Below are 18,317 nucleotides of genomic sequence, written 5' to 3' on the forward strand. Positions count from 1 at the left end.
TCCTATGTCCTATGTATACCATTATTTTCCGCACTGATACTGCACAAGTTGGTGGCAATTTTAATCTCTACATATTGATTACCATTTAGATCATTAAAATGTCTGGAGGCTTTAATGAATTGAATTGTGTTGACTATATTATGAAGTCTGTTGATAAAAATTGACAATCTATGACTTTTGTGCATGTTTATTGGCAAGATGTTGGAACGTTTAGTTTAGCTTCTTGTCTGTAGCTTTGTTGACTAACAATTGTAAGTTCACTAAAATACACAAGCAATTGAGATGTGCGTGACTGCAGTAATCACAATTGGTCAGAAGCGTGATTATTCATGTTCCTGTGTATGTGTACCATATGCATGCACAAATTTTCACACACACACACACACACACACACACACACACACACACACACACACACACACACACACACACACACACACACACACACCTCTTCTTCTACATGTGCTTGTAAACCAAACCAACTATGCAAACACGCGTGAAAAACGACTACACCTGTACCGTTAGCTAGCTAGACAATGAGTTCCATGGTTCCACCTGTTCTCTATCAAGTTCTCTTCTCGAATGACGGGGTCTAGGTACTGTGCACATGCTGTACACCACCTAACTAGAGTAGTTGTACATAATTTGACCAGTTTGCAACCGATGAACACAATATTTTCTACTAAATGCGTATACACTACATTTACAGTTCAGTACATCTCTCCAGCCCACAGATGCATCTGTAAGTATGCTTAGCTAAAGCAGATGCATACTCGGAAGTCTTGAGATCTTACGCGTCGCGGCGCAAACCAGGCAGCGAGATTCCAAGGCGCTAATTGTTGTAAATCCGACTCCAACCGACTCTGGCTCGTCTATGTAAAGGAAGGACACACGGATTTGTCTTCAATCAGGCGAGTACAATTACAAATGTGTGTACTTGACAACACTCCAACATGTATGTAGCCACATTGTTGCACCCTATGCATGCTATTTACTTCACAAGCTCTACGATCGCGACCATCTCTTTGTCGACACACGACGAAGCCGCAGAGAGGAAAATCTCTGACGGAGATGCTCTCTACTCTACAGCGTACCGTATTGGCGTCGATTGCGTGTAGGATATTGTGGTACGAGAGTGCAATTGGAAGCCGCAAGTTGAGGGCGGGTCGCATCCTTGCTCTATTCTTGCGTCGTTGCTGGTTTTGTCGACACAACTAGTCTACTCAATGGTTTCAGTTTGTTGTGTACTCACGGTAATACTCTGTTAGACTTCCAGTCTCACGTCCGTTGCACAAGTACAGTACCCGGCTACACAACTGCTGTTCCCCGGATATGCCGGGCCACTACTCTACACCCCCTGTGCTATTCTGAAACAACGCAACCCAACAGCGCTAAAACTAGTGCTAAAACAACCAATCACTTTGCATAGTCCGTAACATATTCTGCCAAGCGAGCGGGTGGTAGTACTCTCCGCCCTGACCTGGTACATGTGGCATTTCCTCCTTCTGGTACTGGTGTGGGTGGCTCTGGTATCTGACATTCGTTAGGAGCTTCCTGTCTGCTGTCCATTTCTTGTTGTGTCTGTGTTTCCCCCTCTTGCCCAGTTACTGGCTCTCGCCCTGGTAATGGCTGAGACAACGCTACCTCTTCTGTCTTTGAACCTGTATCCTTGCTAGGGACTCCCTCAGGATGTGGCCCTGATCTCATTTGGTCCGCGTGTAACCTGTGTGTTCTGGTAGGCGTTGCCACTCTGTAGGACACCGGTCCAGTTTGGTCCTCGACGGTTCCGACAAGCCACTTGGGGCCCAGATGGTAATTTCTAAACCAGATCGCTTGTCCTTTGGCAAAACCCTTTGGCGGACGATATTCGTTTTGTATCAGTTTGCTGTTGACTTCCCGTTCCACACTTGGTTTAACCAAGTCCAGTCTTGACTTGATGTTTCTACCCAACAAAAGCTGAGCCGGACTCTGTCCCGTAGTGGCCTGAGGGGAGTTCCGATATGAAAGCAAAAACCTATCCAGTTTGTGTTGTGCTGTTCTCTCCCTTTTCTCTGCTTTCATGGCTCTCTTGAATGATTGCACCAAACGCTCCGCCTGACCATTCGTCGCGGGATGATATGGTGCCCCCGTGACATGTCGAATACCATTCTTGCACATGAACATTCTGAAACACTCTGATGTAAACTGTGGACCGTTATCTGATATTACTTGGTCAGGTAGGCCCAACCGAGCAAACAATGTCCGCAAAGTTGCCACTGTCTCCTCAGCCACGGTGCTTCTCATGGAAAAAATTTCAGGCCATTTGCTGTATGCATCGATGACCAAAAGATACATCTGTCCGTCGAGGGGTCCTGCAAAATCTACGTGCAGCCTCTGCCAAGGTTTAGCTGGGTACTCCCATCTATGGAGCGGCCCTCTACCAGGTGTCCTCGCATTCTCTTGACATCCTACACAGTGTCGAACCTCTCTTTCAATGTCTCCATCTATGCCCGGCCACCACACGAATGACCGAGCTAAACCCTTCATTTTCACCATCCCGGGATGGCCCTCATGCAAGGTTTCCAACACCCTTGCTCTAAGCTTGGTTGGTACCACCACTCGAGATCCCCACATCAGGACCCCCTGATGTGTAATCAATTCGTTTCTCCTCCTGTTGAACGGGATCAGTTCCTTTTCTGTATCCAGTGACTGCCCTCCTTGCTGCACCATCTCCATGACCTGAGATATGAGGCGGTCTTGTCTGCTTGCCCTTTCAATATCTTTTGCTGTAACCGGCAAGGTATCCACAATGCTATTGTAAAAAATGGCTGTATCATCTGTTCGATCTGGAATCTCGTCATCCACAGGTAGTCGTGATAGTCCATCACAGTTGGCATGTTGCCCTGTTGGCCGGTACTGGATGTCGTATGTAAATGCTCCCAGAAACAAACTCCAGCGTTGTAGTCGAGCTGCAGCGGTGACTGGAATAGCCTTGTCAGGGCTCAAAATAAATTTCAGTGGTTGATGGTCGGTGATCAGTGTAAACCGGTGCCCTTCCAGATACAGTCTGAATTTCTTTACTCCCCAGTAAAGTGCGAGCGCCTCCTTCTCTATTTGCGCATACTGTTTCTCCGCCCCGCTTAGAGAACGGGAAGCATATGCGATGGGTCGTTCGCTACCGTCCGGAAACATGTGTGAAAGGACTGCGCCTAGTCCATAGGATGAACTGTCGCAAGCAAGTGTTACTGGTAACCCAGGATCAAAATGTGTGAGAATCCTATCTTGCAACAACATCTGTTTGACCTTGGTGAAGCTTTTTCCCTGGTCTTCACCCCACTCCCACGGGGCGTCCTTTTTCAACAGGTCATGCAAAGGTGCAAGCTCCGTCGACAGATTTGGCAAGAATCTGGCGTAATATTGGATCATTCCAAGGAAAGACCTCAGCTGTTGAATACTAGATGGTACTGGCATCTGAGTGATGGCTCGTGTCTTCTTTTCCGATGTGTGTAGACCTTTCGCCGATATTATGTGGCCACAATATTCTACGGAATCGCTCAAGAACTTGCACTTCTCTTTGTTAGCCTTCAAGCCATACTCCTCCAGCCGATGAAGAACCATCTCCAAGTTGGTCAAGTGGTCTTCTAGGGTGTGGCCCGTGATGATGATATCGTCCAGGTAGCATCTGGTGCCCGGTATTCCCATCAGAACTTGTTCCATCGCTCGTTGCCATATTGCTGGGGCTGAAGCTACTCCGAACGGTAGGCGCTTGAACCGATACAGGCCCCTATGGGTGTTGATGGTCATTGCCAACTGGGAGTCTTCTTGCAGCTCCATTTGCAAGTAGGCTTGCTTCAGGTCGATGACTGTGAAGTGTTTCCCTCCTCCCAAGCCTGCATAAATCTCCTCAATTCGAGGGAGTGGGTAGGTGTCTATCTCTAGCTGTGGGTTAACGGTCACTTTAAAATCGCCGCAAATCCGAACGTTGCCTCCTTTCTTGACAGGAGTAACTATTGGCGCCGCCCACTCGCTGTGCTGTACCCGTTCTATCACGTCCTCAGACTCCAGCCTATCTAGTTCTTGCTCCACGGCTTTCTTCCTCGCGAAAGCCACCGGTCTTGCCTTCCAAAAACGTGGTGTGCTGTCACTCCGCAACGCTATTCGGGCCTTGATGCCTTTCATGCGCCCCAACCCCAATCCAAACACATTGGGGTGTCGTGCTAGCAGGTCTTCTAGTTCTTGAGTTGCGTTCAGATGGAGGAGTGACCATTGCAGTCGGATGGCTTTCAGCCATTCTCGTCCCAAAAGAGCTGGCCCTTTTCCGGGTAGTACATACAAGGGCAACTGTTGTTTCTGGTGATAATGTTCTACGTTCACTGTGCACACTCCCATTGGTTTGACGGTCTCTCCAGTATACGTGTGCAGCAACAGATCTGTCTCTTTGATGGAGACCTGCTGTCTTAGTTTCCTCTTGTATTCCTCATGACTTATGACTGATACGGCCGCCCCAGTGTCTAATTCCATGACAAAGGGTTTCCGTTCAATTTGCACCTGTACCTCCATGGCGTGGTTTCTGCCAAGACTGAACAAGTTGTACAAGTCACTGTCACTCTCACTATGTTCCTCCTTCTCCCATGCTTCCAGGCATTTCATCGCTGGTTTCTTCTTATTTTCCTTCCGAATTGGTCCCTTGTCAGATTGGACTTCTTTTCTTGGACCTGGTTTGGTCCTGCACATCCTTTGTACATGTCCTTGTTTTTGACAACGAAAACATGTAGCTGTTCTAAATCGACACTCTCTGGCTTCATGTGCTCCTCCGCATCGATAACATGTGGTTGATCCCGTTGTCATTTGATGAACCTCAGCCATCCCGACCGTGTCTTCGTGTGGTCGTGGTTGGAGTCCTGCCTCTCCTCTGAGCGTCTCCACATCCCTACTGGCTTGCTCCATTGCCACACAACGTTGTACGGCTTTGTCAAACGTAAGGTCCGTCAACGTCTCTCCTAATAGCGTCCTCAACATCCGATCATCTTTGATACCCGCTATGAATCTGTCTCTGAGACGCTCATTTCTTTGGTCATCGTGGAATTTGCACTTTGCTGCTAGGTGCCTGAGGACTTTGACAAAATCACTCACCGACTCCGTAGATTTACGCACCCTAGTGTCAAATTCATAACGACTCACGAGAGGAGATTGTTCGGGCTTGACGTGGTCCTTTACCACCTGTACGATCTGTTCATATGTGACGCCGCCGTCGCTAGGTGGTGTTGGCGCCAACAGGTCCTTGATCAATTGGAATGTTTCTGTGGGAACATTCGTCAGCAAGATTGCTTTCTTGTGCTGCGCGTTTGACACACCATTAGCCACGAAGAAGAAATCCATCTGTTCCGTATAGCTTGGCCAATCTCCTCCCGGAACGTAGCGACTCGGCTTCCCTAGCAGTGGTCCACGGGGTGCGTCTGCTATCTGTGCTCTGCCGTTGCTAGCTTGTGGTTCTTGATCGACCATCCTCGTCGCCAGTGTTGTGTACTCACGGTAATACTCTGTTAGACTTCCAGTCTCACGTCCGTTGCACAAGTACAGTACCCGGCTACACAACTGCTGTTCCCCGGATATGCCGGGCCACTACTCTACACAGTTGACACTGATTTTGTATGTTAAGACTCAAACGGCGTGTACGGATGTGTTTTCGAGTCGTGGATGTCAATGCATGTAGACTAGCTAGACGTGAATGTGAAATGAATTGAAGTGAATGTTGTACTTTCTAGTATTTCTAGTTGTGTCTAGTCTATAATGTAGTTTAGCTTATTTCAGTTAGCTAAAATTGCACTTGTTTATTTTAGGTGTTTGAACCCAATAATAAACAGGTCACAAGGTTTAGTTTGATTGGAGGAAGAGACAAATTGTGGAGTAACTGATTACAAGTGACTGGTTTCTTACTGATTGCAAAAGGTAATGCACTTGTCAACAAACAACACGTTTATTAACCCTGATATAAGTGTACACTTGACAAGAGGTATTGTATTTCTGCTTTCTTTGTAAAACAACATTTTTCCTGTAGTGTGTACTTTCAAGATTAGTTAATTAAGAAACTGTGATCATCGAATTGTAGAGGAACAATTAGATTGGGCAGATCTTGAATGTGTTAGACGATTCGGTTAATGAAGTTAACCAACTTATGGGGCAGTGTGTGTGTGTGTGTGTGTGTGTGTGTGTGTGTGTGTGTGTGTGTGTGTGTGTGTGTGTGTGTGTGTGTGTGTGTGTGTGGCACTGTTTTACATATACAAGGTGTGTCTACCTTGTAGTTTACTGAGATTATTGATTACCATTATGGAGCTTATTTTCATTTATAGTTTTGAGAGCATGTTTAATTAAGGCTAATTGTCACTGAACTCATTGATTAATTAACTGGTGAAATGTGTAGCAATGGCAGTGCATGAGCATCATATGGATGGAAGGAGCCCATCATTCAACTCAATGTTACTTCCAGAGTTGAAAGCTGCTGTGAGAAAGAAGTCACACGAGGTGAATGGCTTGGAAGTAGAAAACAACCCATCTAGCCAAAAAGTGCTGATGCCAAAGCCCAGGATGCGGGCAGTGGCTTCTACAGCTGTCAGTTCTGCAGGCAGAAAACAGAGCAGTGGAAATGATACCAAGAGACCTGATATGGTGAAGTTCAAACCAGTGCCTGCTCCTCGCAAGAATGTGCCCAAAGTGAGACAGCGAAAGTCAAGTTCAGGTGGAGATAACAGTAGAGAGGGAACACCCGGTGCGATTGCCAATGTTGTGAAAGAGAGTAGTGAGGGTTCTCTTGATGATAGCCCTTGGGAAGATGATGAGCCAGTGACACAGCAAAAAGAAAAGAGCACGTCACCGAAAAGTTAGTTGCATAATTATTAATATTATATGTTTGGTATACAATTTATAAGTTTTATTGCTTATCAGGAAGACAACACAAACCACCATTCTTAGGGAAAAATAGGTTGGTCATGTGTGTATGTGCGTGTGTGTGCATGTGTGTGTGTGTGTGTGTGTGTGTGTGTGTGTGTGTGTGTGTGCACGTGCACGCACAGATGCGCGCCTATTGATAATAGTTTGTCATTCTATTTTTGTCTATAGGTTTATGAGAAAGAAGCCACCTGAAAAACCTCTTCGCAGTCCAGGAACTTTTGATCGTGCAGCACAGCTTCATAAAGTAACAGGGTCGGATAATGAAAATGTAAATGACGAAGATGGCGAAAATATTTATGATGACGTTGGAGAGGTTATCACCTTAGACAGAGAAGAGGGAGGTAAGTCAAATGAGAATTCAAAAGAGCAGTTAGTAGAAGTCAAGATAGCTTTACTTCCCAAACGAAATTGTGACGTATACTCACCGGCATGGTCACAATCAAAGCATTGTGACAGTAACCATGCAACAAGAAATGATGCTCGCGTACAAAGTTGTAGAGATAACGGGATTGTCAATATGGCACAAGCCTCATCTGATCACTCTAAGCAAAATACACCAAGAATGCCTTCAAAGGAAATTTTGTATTGTGAGCCACTAGTTCATGATTCAACTCCAGTGGTTGGGGTAGAACACACAAAACATAAATCTCCTCCAAAGCGTCGAGTAGTTCCAAAGCCACCAGTAAATGATGAGGCATCACCACGAAGGCAGAGGCCTCCTGTCCCTATCAGGCCAAGACCTAATGCTAGCCACTCAGCAAAACAAGTTCCTGTGGTGCCAAGAATGCGTCAATACCGAAGTGATAACACATTGGATGTTATAAAGCAGTCAGAAGAAACAGACGAAGGACAACATAATGGCGATGCCCTTCTTTCTGTACAATTTCGACCAAGATCGGTATCATCTCAGAATTTATCATTATGTGACAATAACAATGACAATGAGGATGAGGGGACATTAAAGAGGTGTCAGTCATTTGATTCAGAGAGCACTCTCACCAGTAGTCAGACAGCAGAAAGTATGGGAACAGGTGACAACAGTCTGTATGTCTGTACAGTACAAGCTGTGATGGGTAATCATTTTTATGTGTTAGTTGCTCCATTTTATCACGAGTTGGACATACAGCGAGAGTCAATATGTCCCAGTAGAGATAGTGCAGCTGTTTATGATGCAGTCAGTTCGCTTGGACGAGAGTTTGTGTTACCTGATGTTGGATACAGAGATGTTGGTGCACGCCGTGTTAGCACTGATTCCATGGGGAGTACATTGGGACGACGTATGCTCTGGGCTGAACAACAACAGGTGACTATTCGTGTTTATCACTTTGATCACTTTGATCAGTTGAGTTTTCTCACTTGTTCAATATTTCTTTAGGTTATGGAGAGTGGTATGCTAGATTCTTTATCAGAGCAAGAGAGGAAGTTGCAAGAGGTGAGTGATGACTTTCTTAGTGTTGGGATTTTAATGTTGTAATTCTAATTTGACATTTGCAGGCTTTATATGAGGTGGTAACTTCTGAAGCAAGCTATCATCACAGTCTGAGTATTCTCATTGAGAATTTTATGGAAGCACCCGAGCTGTCTGACAGTTTGCCTGAGGGTCGCCGTATTTTGGACAAGCAGCAGAGGCATGTTTTGTTTTCCAACCTTGCTGCTGTGTGGGAAGTTGCAACACAGTGAGTAATTGTCAGAATTGTTATTCTAATACTAGAGTTGTGTAACTAGATTCTTTCATATCTGAACGATTCAGATAGACAGCAGTATGTATGAGTAATTGTCATGCTTGGATTGTTTATTAATTATTACTATTTAATTAGTAGAAAGACTATTGCATGTTTTACTTAATTTCTGGAGAGAATGCTGTTTGACTTTGTTGTGTTACATAACAGATTCCATGAAGCTCTTCAAAAACGGTTGCAGCAAAGTGTAAAAATTGACACTGTGTGTGACATCATTCAAGACTTTGTATGTTTCTGAAATTGCAATGAGTATTGATCGATCACCAGTAGATTCACGTGCATGCTTTGGTAGGCTGTCAATCGTTTTGATGTCTACGTGAAGTATTGTTCTAATCAACTGTTCCAGAACAGATTGCTGAATGAGTTGAAGTCAGTTCTGTGATGATGGTTGAGGACACAGTAGCTGTATAATGGTGTGTTTGTTTAGTTCAACTAATCCTGAGTTTGCTGAAGTAGTGAGACGGCTGGAGTCTAATTCAGTGGCACAAAGCTTACTTTTCAGCTCATTTCTTATCCTTCCTGTTCAGCGCATTACTCGATTAGCATTACTGATTTTGGTACAATTGTTGTGAAACTATTACGGCAGTCAAACGTTTTAATATTGTTTTGTAGGCTATTCTTGACAGAACTCCTGCAGACAGTCCAAGTCACAAGCTAGCTACAGATGCATTAACATCTGTTCAAAATGTTTGATTTGCTGCCAAATGGCTTTTTCTGATCTCACGAACTTGTTTTTGACCAGGTTGTTGACAGGTGCAACGAGGGTGCTCGATCAATGGAGAGAACAGAGCAAATGATTGCACTAAGCAAGCTAGTTCGATTTGACAAGCTGAAGGTATTTGCTATCAATTTGATGTACAAAGTAAGGTAGCGAGTGTGATGTATAGGGCCTGCCACTAATCTCACCTAAACGTTGGTTGCTGAAACGAGGTCCTGTAACGCAGTTGATTACAGAAAAGATGCTAACACGTGTAAAGATCAACAAACAGACTTTGCACATATTTGTATTCACTGACTTGATTTTGGTGACAAAACAGAAACGACATCTGACGTAATCATTAAATGTCAGTTTATATAGTCTGGCATCTCATATTTACTTTTTTTTAGCGAAGAGTGGTTTTCCACAATCGATTACGGATTTAGGCCATTCTTGCAGCTGGAAGATGTTGAAGATCCTCCATATACATCATCAGCAGGCAAACATGCAACTGATGGTTACGCATTGGCGTCATCTGGTTGTCGTAATGCTTTCAAGCTAGTACTGTTGGAAAATGCTCACAAAAAGACTGCATCTTACTTTCTGAGCGTTGACACTGAGTCAGTTTGGTTAACAGATATTACATGGTTATGTATTAGCTGACACATTGCTTGCTTGATGTGTGTAGAACGGATAAAGCACGTTGGATGGATGCAATTCAGCCACCCTTAATAGAGCACAATGGCAGCGAAGAAGTTGTATATACACAGTTTGGTACGTTAACAGATTATTGTGTGTTTGATTAATGTTGCAATAGAGATGCACACTGAAATAACACCTGCCATAGCATGTAGACAGGATGGGATTGCCTTTGGGGATGGTTAATGGAATGTTTCTACAAGCCAGAACTAGACACCAGGTTTAATGAGCACTCAAAGATGGCACTCTGTGATGTTACGGGTGCTGTACAGCTTTTTTGTTAGATTAGGCATTAATGGAGCAGAGTATCTGATTGGCTGTGGTGGTGGTGGTGGGATGTACGTTTAGAAACAAAAACTTAATTCTAATAATGGAATCTCTTGTACTTTTCTTTGACTGACAATCACCAAAACACTTTTGTTGTTTACTGTATGTTCAATACGATTTGCTGAAACTGTCTTTGAGAGTCAAAAATTGATATTATTTGAAAAGAATTAGTGACTGTACAGTATGGCTATGCTACTATGTTTGAGATTCTAAACCACTTTACTACTCTGACCATTCATGTAGATGACAAGTTTGTGTGCACTAAACCAGAATTTATTTATATATTGTAAACTGATATCTTCTACTTACACCATATTGTAGTGTGGTAACTTATTTAATTTTTGCTGAAGAAAACCAATGCTAGAATTACAAATTTTAGGTTTGTAATTTTCATTTGTTAGTACAATATCATGTACTTGTAATAACTATGGTTGTAATATCGAGGCATGATTTTGTGCAGACTGCCCTCAGGTTCAAGCTACTTACAATTATTCTTCACAGCAAGCTGACGAACTGGATCTTACAGCTGGTGATGTGATGAAAGTTATTCGGAAAATGCCAGACGGTAAATGACATTACTCACAACAGAGTGTCAATAATTCTCACTTGTGTGTTGTGTTTACTGTATTGTGTCTTCCACAGGGTGGTATGAAGGGGAGAGATTGCGAGATGGGGAAGTAGGTTGGTTTCCATCAACTTACGTAACAGAGATTGAGAGTGAGCATAATCGTGCCCGTAATCTCAAACAACGATACCAGCTTATTCGTGCTACTGAACATCTTCTTCCTCATTCTGCTGTACTTCGTAAGACCAGGTCAAGGCTATCAGAGCTGTTTGGATGATGCAGATAGACTGTTATATCATCTATGCATATTATCTATATCTAGTTTATGGGATGTTCTTCAGAATTTTGAAGTGCAAATCTAATGAGATATTTGTTAAATTTTTTAGATTCCGTTTTATGCTTTGCACAGCTCACAAGCTATAAACATGGCTATGTGTACACGAAATAGTGAAAGCAACATTTGAATGAAGAAATTGCTTGACTTAATTAATCAATTAAGTTTCTGTTTGACAGTAGAAGAGTATGTCTGATAGAAAGTTGTCTTTCCAAATTTCCATACTGCTTTGGTAGGAATGCTGTTGTATGGCAGTTTGATATTGTACATTTCGTTCATATATGGAATTCCAAGTTCAATCATCACCATCAATTAATTTAATTAATTTATAATCAATAATACGGGTGTCTACGTACTCGTCAACTTAGCGCGCAAGTCTATCAGTGTTTTGCTACGTTGGGTACTTGTTTGAGGTCATTTTGGTATGGTTGATGCAGACAGAGATATTAGGAAAGTTCTGTTTGGTAAGGGACGTGTCAAACAGGCTAGAAGTACTGGAACTCGACCGGACAAAATGGATTTACAGAGAACGGTTAATCGAGCAACTCTAGAAGCAGAAGTTGTCGTGAACATGAGCGCTGTAGGAAAAGAGATGCATATTGCAAGGATGAGTGATTTGAAGAAGCTCATGGAGGATGTGGAACGAGATAAGTGGCTGTATGACGCTAGAGACATGTAATTACTAGATGTTATTGACTGCTGTGGTACATTATATCGCAATTCTGATGCATAAACAGTTGAACTGATAAATACTGATCTTAGGTATCTCTATCTTGTATAGTACGTTGGTTAGAGACAGCTACTTACTGTGTAATTGATATTACACTAGGCTAATTCTAGTAACTTGTATTTATTATATGTATTGTATTGTTGTTATTATTATTATTATTGTGTCATGCTCAACCAGATCAGTTTGGTTCGTAAGGTCTCTTGTAAGCACCTGAAGCAAACCCTGCCTCAGAGGTGCTTAGACCATCATGGCTGTCTAGACAGAAGACATGACTTTACGTAGGATCTGACTGAATCCAAGAAGCACTGCTTTCTGTAAGTGCTGCAGGTTGTAATGACCTGGAATAATGTCCAGCCACCGTGCAATGCCTGTGTGCACTGTGCCCAATGCTCTTAACACCACTGGAACGACCAGTGTCTGACACTGGCACATGCGGCTTACCTCTACCCACAAGTTGCTGTACTTCGTCAACTTCTCAGCTTGTTTCCTGGCGATGTTGCCATCAGCAGGACAGCTGACCTCAATAAGAACAAGTGTTTGCTTTTTATTTCTGAAACAGATGTCAGGACGATTGGCACCGATCTTCTTAGCGTGTGACTGACATCTCAGTGCACAATGTTGTGCTCATAATACCAAATCTGAAGCAGGGGCATAGCATGGCATGGGCTAGACAGGGCTATAGCCCATCATTTGTAGGCGTGGTCATAAAAATTGTGAATTGTAAATACGTGTGAGAACCAAAGCTGTACATAATGTATACCCTGCACCATTTTTCCAGTCTGGATCTGCCACTGATTCTACCATATCAGTCAATTAATAAAAGTGGGCATGTTTATAAAATTGGGTGTGTTTCATAGCATCATGAAGTTTCTTCCCCCCCCCATTTCTAGAGGTCACGCTACACCCCTGTCCAAAGAGCTTGGTCTTGAGCAGCACCAACCAGTCCCTCAGTTGCAGCAGGAAGATCAGTTTTTGTTGTTATCATAAGTGCTTTGTGATGAGAGAATTAAACAGTTGAAAGAATGCATGCATACTTCAGAGTGTGATTACTCAGAGACGTCAGCACTACAGTAAATTGAGTTTAGTAAGAGCAGGTTGACTTGTGAATTAGGCTCGGGCTTCACTGCTTGCAAGTGGTGCAATGTGATGCATGACTGCAACAAGAAACGAGAAAAGGATCTGCCAAGCAACAAGGTTTTAGTGACGGTTTTATCCAAGCTTATCAGAGTCAAGTGTGCTAGTAATAATCAGATGTGGTCAAATTGCAAAGGCACCAAACAACAGCAAGGAATTAGTTGTACTGTGCTTGATGTTGGGAGCAACTTACAGGAATAACAACATAGCAATGCATTTAACTATAATTACAAGAAGAGGTAGACAAAGCAGCACTAATCTTTCTCACAGTTGTTCAGTCTACCCTATACACTGGAAAAAGAGTTATGCTAGAAGCTCTGCCATAGAGGAAGCATGCCGGCAATCACATTGATGGTGAAGATGAATTTTTAACGTTTTCCAGCACTCTGTCTTTTTGCATTCTTTCCGATTGGAAACAAATCAAGACCAATGAAAAGGAATGATGCGTCTAGAATAGGTCAGACACATTTTATCCTCCTCAGTAGCTGAGCACTTTTTCAGATGTACAAATCTTGAATCACCTGCAACACTTATCAATCAGTTCCAAAGTGACCCATGATGACTAGCTGTAGACTGCCTATGAGATGTATGACTGGTCTTCAAAGCAAAGCAGGCAGCTGGTGTAACAGTTGTACATGCATCACTGTATCAACTACCTTTTTATCAGAAACAGTCTGTCTCGTGATTTCTAGTACAAAAAATGGATCCTATTTTTTCCATTCTATTTTCTGTTGGTGCTGTTTCATCATTTCCTTAACCGCATCATTCATCATGTCTTCTGTCAGTTTCCTGTCTGATGACCCATATGCACGAGCCTACATACAATTGTGTCTGATTACATGAGATCAGCAACCGCATGAATTGAATATATACCTGCCACCCTAGTGCCAGCTTGGCTATTTCCCGTCCTGAAAGGCCATCTGTTTCGTCTGCAAATTGTTTCATTTTCATGTCCACATTAATTTCTTCTAACTGAATTTTTCTGAATGAATAGATGCATTGAAAGCAGTATATTGCTTCATTAGAATAAAATTAACGTACTTTGATTGACGCAGCCATCCCAACTGATTTGATTTTATAACAAACTCGTTGAAATAATGATGAAGCATACGTTGGCGCTCCTCATTTCCTGGCAAATGAAACTCTACCATATCATCTAGACGGTCATTGATAGCAGAATCAAAGTGATGTGGCTGATTGCTTGCAAGAACAAGCATGAATCTGAAACAATATGAACAGCATTAACTACACTAGTTTCACATATCTGTCTTGGAACGTTTTAAGTCCATGATGTGCAACACACCTGCAGCAATATCATAATTAGTAATAAAACAGAGCTGTTGGTCTACTTTGATAAATGACTACAAAGTGTAGTCTTTTGTTTATTACGCTTGCACAGACTCATGAGTACTTTTGTTCAGAAACAAACAAACAAACAAACAAACAAACAGCAGTTTTGATATGAGTATAAAGTCGATGTGAACCTAATCCTGTCACGTAATGACGAGTCCACCCTATAAAGGTGACTAAAGTGAAACTTTGAAGTTTCGAGTCTGAACATGCTTGTAGTCAGAAGTGACATTCTCAGCTATGCTAGACTTACAACTAGGTATCAGACTGTCCTTAGTAAATTTCTAGAAACAGTCAACTACGACCTAACCAGAGAACCATTCAAGTGATAATGAATGTTTCATTATGTCAGTATGTTTCAGGAAAGAGTTAACTAAGTGCATCCTCCACATTACTTTTTAGATGGTCCTCCTGTCCGGTACAGAAACGCATTCAATGCACTCCTCATTTCTTCACTCATCACATCCTGTCACAAAATTGAGCACGCTATAGCAACTCATTGCTTCTATGATATTTTATATTTACACAAGAAGTAGTAACAAACACACCTTTGTTCTCTGATGCAAGAAAGCATCGGCTTCATCCACAAACAACAATACCCTACATGTACACAATCAGTGTATAAATGATGAAACTTTTGTTACAAAAACATGAAGAACCCTTTCCGACTAGTAGAAGACCAATCAAACAGCTTATGAATGGCGGTTACTCCTTCCTTTCCTAGTGGAGCAACATCACCACCTGTCATGATAGCATACTCCATTCCTGAATGATGAGCAAGGCTCTGCATTTGCAGTACAACGTGTGATAATAACCATAAATCACGATTCCAAATTAGCGTACCTTGGCAAACAGAGTTTTTCCTGTCCCTGGCAAGCCATACAATAAAATATTTCTGTATGTTGCTTGATTACGTCTCGTGTTAAGAGTTGACACGGCAATGCTATTCAATCTTGCGTGAAGGCTTGGCTGCAAAAAACACACAACTAAACATTTCATAAATAAATAAAAAATATTTGTCAAGTAAACTCACTTCAAGAATAATCCCCTTCAGAACATCATCGGATCGAACAAAAAGACGTTTAGCATACTAAAAGCAACACAGATAACATGCCTGCAAAATATAGCAAAAGCAGTCTGCTGACTTGAAATGGATGCCGAACGACTCCAAAGAATGTTGTTCGCGATGTTTCTCTAATCAATGAAGGTTTCCCTAGCCGAGCTTCTACAAACCTGTCAATGATACCAACGTTAAAATTTGTCTTTCTATTTCGTAAAATGAAGTATCTAAGATTTCTCTGCAATTGCTGTGTCAACAAAGTTTAATTAATGATTTAGGGACCAAAGGCCACTCATGTAACAAAAATTTGGATCATATAGGAACTACATCTCATATATATATATATATATATATATATATATATATATATATATATATATATATATAATATACAAACCAAATAAACCAACATGGCAATACATTAGAGCATTAATAATTAGTAGAGATATGCAGAAGCTGTGTTAATTAATTACCAACACAATATGCTAATTACTATTGTGATTATTACAGCACAAAGGTTTTAATGTCAAATCTAGAGCAAAATATGTACTGTGCAAATCCACCAATGTGCATATGTCAGTCACTATAGATAACCAAGAGAGACCAATCATACATGCAAAATTAACCACAACTACTAATGGACTAGTAATTTACTTACTTTGCTGCCACTCCTACAGAAGATTTGGCTCCATAAATACCTAAAGCTAGTAAGGCAATTCCAGCAACCTGAAACAGAAAGGAGTTAGACACCAAGGCTGTAGAATATGTGTAGTGATTTAAAACCAACTGTGGCTGAAACTTTATCCCAATCTGTGATAAAATTAGAAAATCCTGTACCAATAACACTTCCCGCCAACCTGTTGTGAAAAATATAGTACAAAATCGTTTTAACTCTTACGATTTTGAACAACGGTACAGTGATATTCAAAGTATGAGAATGTTTCAGTGGTAAAAAACTGTCCCACATCTCTGGAAATTGTATTCATTGTGTGTTAGCCTTGCAGTAGAAATAGTTATTCACATTCATGATTGTATGTTCCACTTGTTAGTCTAAAATTTTTAACCCATTAGTGTTCAGCTGTAAGTCTTCTGTATGCGTTTCTATGGTAGTAAAAAGTACATACAACGTCAATTGCCTGTTGTCAGTCGTCTTATAATTATTATACATTATACATTGTAGACAATCAATCACTCAAACTATTACACACTTAATTGACTCCAGTATTGTTTCTCTATGCTCAACAGCCTTCAGTCGTATCCTTTCAAGTGTCAAGTCTTGATTTTCACGTTCAATCTTAGCTCTAGCAATGACAAATGTGTCTACATGAACGACAATAAAACCCACAGTAAGCACTCACTTTCCTAGCAATTCTGCCTCTAATCTCTTCATTTCATTCTGATGCCTCAATTCAGCTTCGTATTCAACAGTAGCTAAAAATTACACAATTCCAGCTGCCATTTAATTAGATAACTAAGAAACACATAATCATACCTTTCCTCATTGCCTCTTGTTTCTGTACAGACTCCTCCTGTCTTCTTAAATTAGCTTCGTTCATTTGTCTCTGTGTTCATACTGTTTGATCACATATGACTATTGAACATGCCATGTGTCACTGTCACCTGCTGCATCAACTGATCATCATACCTTCTTCGAGCCAGCTGATCTTGATATTGAGCTCTCTGTAGAGACAAGTAGAAAAACACATAAACTTGCTAATAACTTTCATACAATAAACACTACGCTTCCATGTTCAACAATTATTAAAATACCATAAGTAATTGAAAAGTAATCAATTTACCTTCTGATGCTCATATGTCTCAGAAGACAAAGTTTTTCTTTTTTCGTCTTCCTGAGTGCGAATCTGTTGTAGCTGGAGATTTGATAAAGCGGCTTCCGTCTCCTTAATTTTTCGTTGTTGCTCCATTTGAGATGTCCTCTCTTGCATTTTTGCAATTTCCAATGCATCATCAGCATGTTCTGTCCAACAAATAACATAACGATGTGGTGTGTGTGTGTGTGTGTGTGTGTGTGTGCGTGCGTGTGCGCGCATGTCAGTTAGTTGGTCTTTCAGTCTAACAAACTGCACAAAAATCAGTCAACTACAAATGATCATTGCACATGATCACACTCTTAAACATGTTATTTGAAGACTGTTAACGTATTGAGCGTTTTGGTTTACAACATTGCCAAATTCGCATATTAAATCCGTTCCCTTAGCAATCTAGTAAAATTCAGAGTTTGTTCAATCGACACAAATAAATAAAGCATATTCAGATATTCAAACAAAAACATTCCCATAAACACAAAATTAGTACACCTCTGTTTCTAAAATAACAACAATAACAAAACAGATAATTACCATGTAGATATCAACAATCTATCAATTTCAGAAAAGTTAAACTTTTGTCGTACTTGATTTCTCCAACTCCCTGACTGCTTTCGCTGCACGTTCTAATCCAGTTGGGTCAAATCCACTCCATTTCTTGTCCCCGCCCTCATCTCCGCCACTAGAGCCTCCCTTGCCGTTATCCCCTGATGATGCATCTCCTGTGGGTAGCTGAGGAGGTCCACCTGCAATTGGTTGCTGCTTCCCGAACAACCACGATAAATCCATTTTGCTCATAGTCTGTACAGTGTAATTGTAGCTTCACCCACAGCAACACAAACCAGTACGTACAGTGTAGCACATGCAGAGTTGGTAATAGATATCAATTAGACATCTTACAACACTGCCAGGAAAGTTTGACTGACAGT

The 18,317-nt window shown here is 41.6% G+C and overlaps 3 protein-coding genes across 4 annotated transcripts; 1 reads left to right on the forward strand and 2 right to left on the reverse strand.

Moving 5' to 3' along the window:
• Positions 1-868: 868 nt before the first annotated feature.
• On the forward strand, positions 869-11,334 carry LOC134182190 (rho guanine nucleotide exchange factor 16-like). Of its 2 annotated transcripts, none has more exons than XM_062649562.1 (18): positions 869-911; positions 5,820-5,928; positions 6,401-6,856; positions 6,922-6,958; positions 7,096-7,958; positions 8,022-8,230; positions 8,303-8,359; positions 8,422-8,603; positions 8,817-8,892; positions 8,959-9,035; positions 9,094-9,223; positions 9,279-9,353; positions 9,409-9,501; positions 9,554-9,717; positions 9,774-9,983; positions 10,052-10,137; positions 10,850-10,954; positions 11,032-11,334. In XM_062649562.1, exons 3-18 carry the CDS (start codon positions 6,403-6,405, stop codon positions 11,229-11,231), a joined length of 3,018 nt encoding a protein of 1,005 aa, XP_062505546.1. In that variant the 5' UTR covers positions 869-911; positions 5,820-5,928; positions 6,401-6,402; the 3' UTR covers positions 11,232-11,334. The 2 variants fall into 2 exon arrangements, with proteins under 2 accessions (XP_062505546.1, XP_062505547.1); XM_062649563.1 differs by lacking the exon at positions 869-911 and adding an exon at positions 933-955.
• On the reverse strand, positions 1,246-5,592 carry LOC134182557 (uncharacterized protein K02A2.6-like). The gene has a single exon (XM_062649979.1). It carries the CDS (start codon positions 5,482-5,484, stop codon positions 1,417-1,419), a length of 4,068 nt encoding a protein of 1,355 aa, XP_062505963.1. The 5' UTR covers positions 5,485-5,592; the 3' UTR covers positions 1,246-1,416.
• Positions 11,335-13,328: 1,994 nt separating the features above from the next.
• On the reverse strand, positions 13,329-18,244 carry LOC134181850 (ATPase family AAA domain-containing protein 3-like). The gene is made up of 17 exons (XM_062649120.1): positions 17,976-18,244; positions 17,362-17,540; positions 17,183-17,242; positions 17,055-17,124; positions 16,921-16,993; positions 16,771-16,863; positions 16,350-16,419; positions 16,221-16,288; positions 15,648-15,735; positions 15,536-15,592; positions 15,346-15,471; positions 15,162-15,286; positions 15,051-15,102; positions 14,898-14,968; positions 14,194-14,373; positions 14,026-14,134; positions 13,329-13,967 (listed from the first exon to the last, which is right to left on the reverse strand). The coding sequence occupies exons 1-17, from the start codon at positions 18,184-18,186 to the stop codon at positions 13,860-13,862; spliced, it is 1,740 nt and encodes a 579-aa protein (XP_062505104.1). The 5' UTR covers positions 18,187-18,244; the 3' UTR covers positions 13,329-13,859.
• Positions 18,245-18,317: the final 73 nt, after the last annotated feature.

Source organism: Corticium candelabrum, chromosome 7, assembly GCF_963422355.1.
Source record: "Corticium candelabrum chromosome 7, ooCorCand1.1, whole genome shotgun sequence".
In the NCBI taxonomy this organism is placed as follows: domain Eukaryota; kingdom Metazoa; phylum Porifera; class Homoscleromorpha; order Homosclerophorida; family Plakinidae; genus Corticium; species Corticium candelabrum.

Coding starts and splice junctions, on each gene's coding strand:
- LOC134182190 (XM_062649562.1), top strand. CDS start 6,403: ATGGCAGTGCATGAGCATCATATGGATGGAAGGAGCCCATCATTCAAC. Junction 9,718..9,773: donor AAACAGAAACGACATCTGAC/GTAATCATTAAA, acceptor ACTTTTTTTTAG/CGAAGAGTGGTTTTCCACAA. Junction 10,138..10,849: donor AGTTGTATATACACAGTTTG/GTACGTTAACAG, acceptor GATTTTGTGCAG/ACTGCCCTCAGGTTCAAGCT.
- LOC134182557 (XM_062649979.1), bottom strand. CDS start 5,484: ATGGTCGATCAAGAACCACAAGCTAGCAACGGCAGAGCACAGATAGCA.
- LOC134181850 (XM_062649120.1), bottom strand. CDS start 18,186: ATGAGCAAAATGGATTTATCGTGGTTGTTCGGGAAGCAGCAACCAATT. Junction 15,472..15,535: donor TGAAGGGGATTATTCTTGAA/GTGAGTTTACTT, acceptor TGTTTTTTGCAG/CCAAGCCTTCACGCAAGATT. Junction 14,135..14,193: donor GGATGGCTGCGTCAATCAAA/GTACGTTAATTT, acceptor CTATTCATTCAG/AAAAATTCAGTTAGAAGAAA.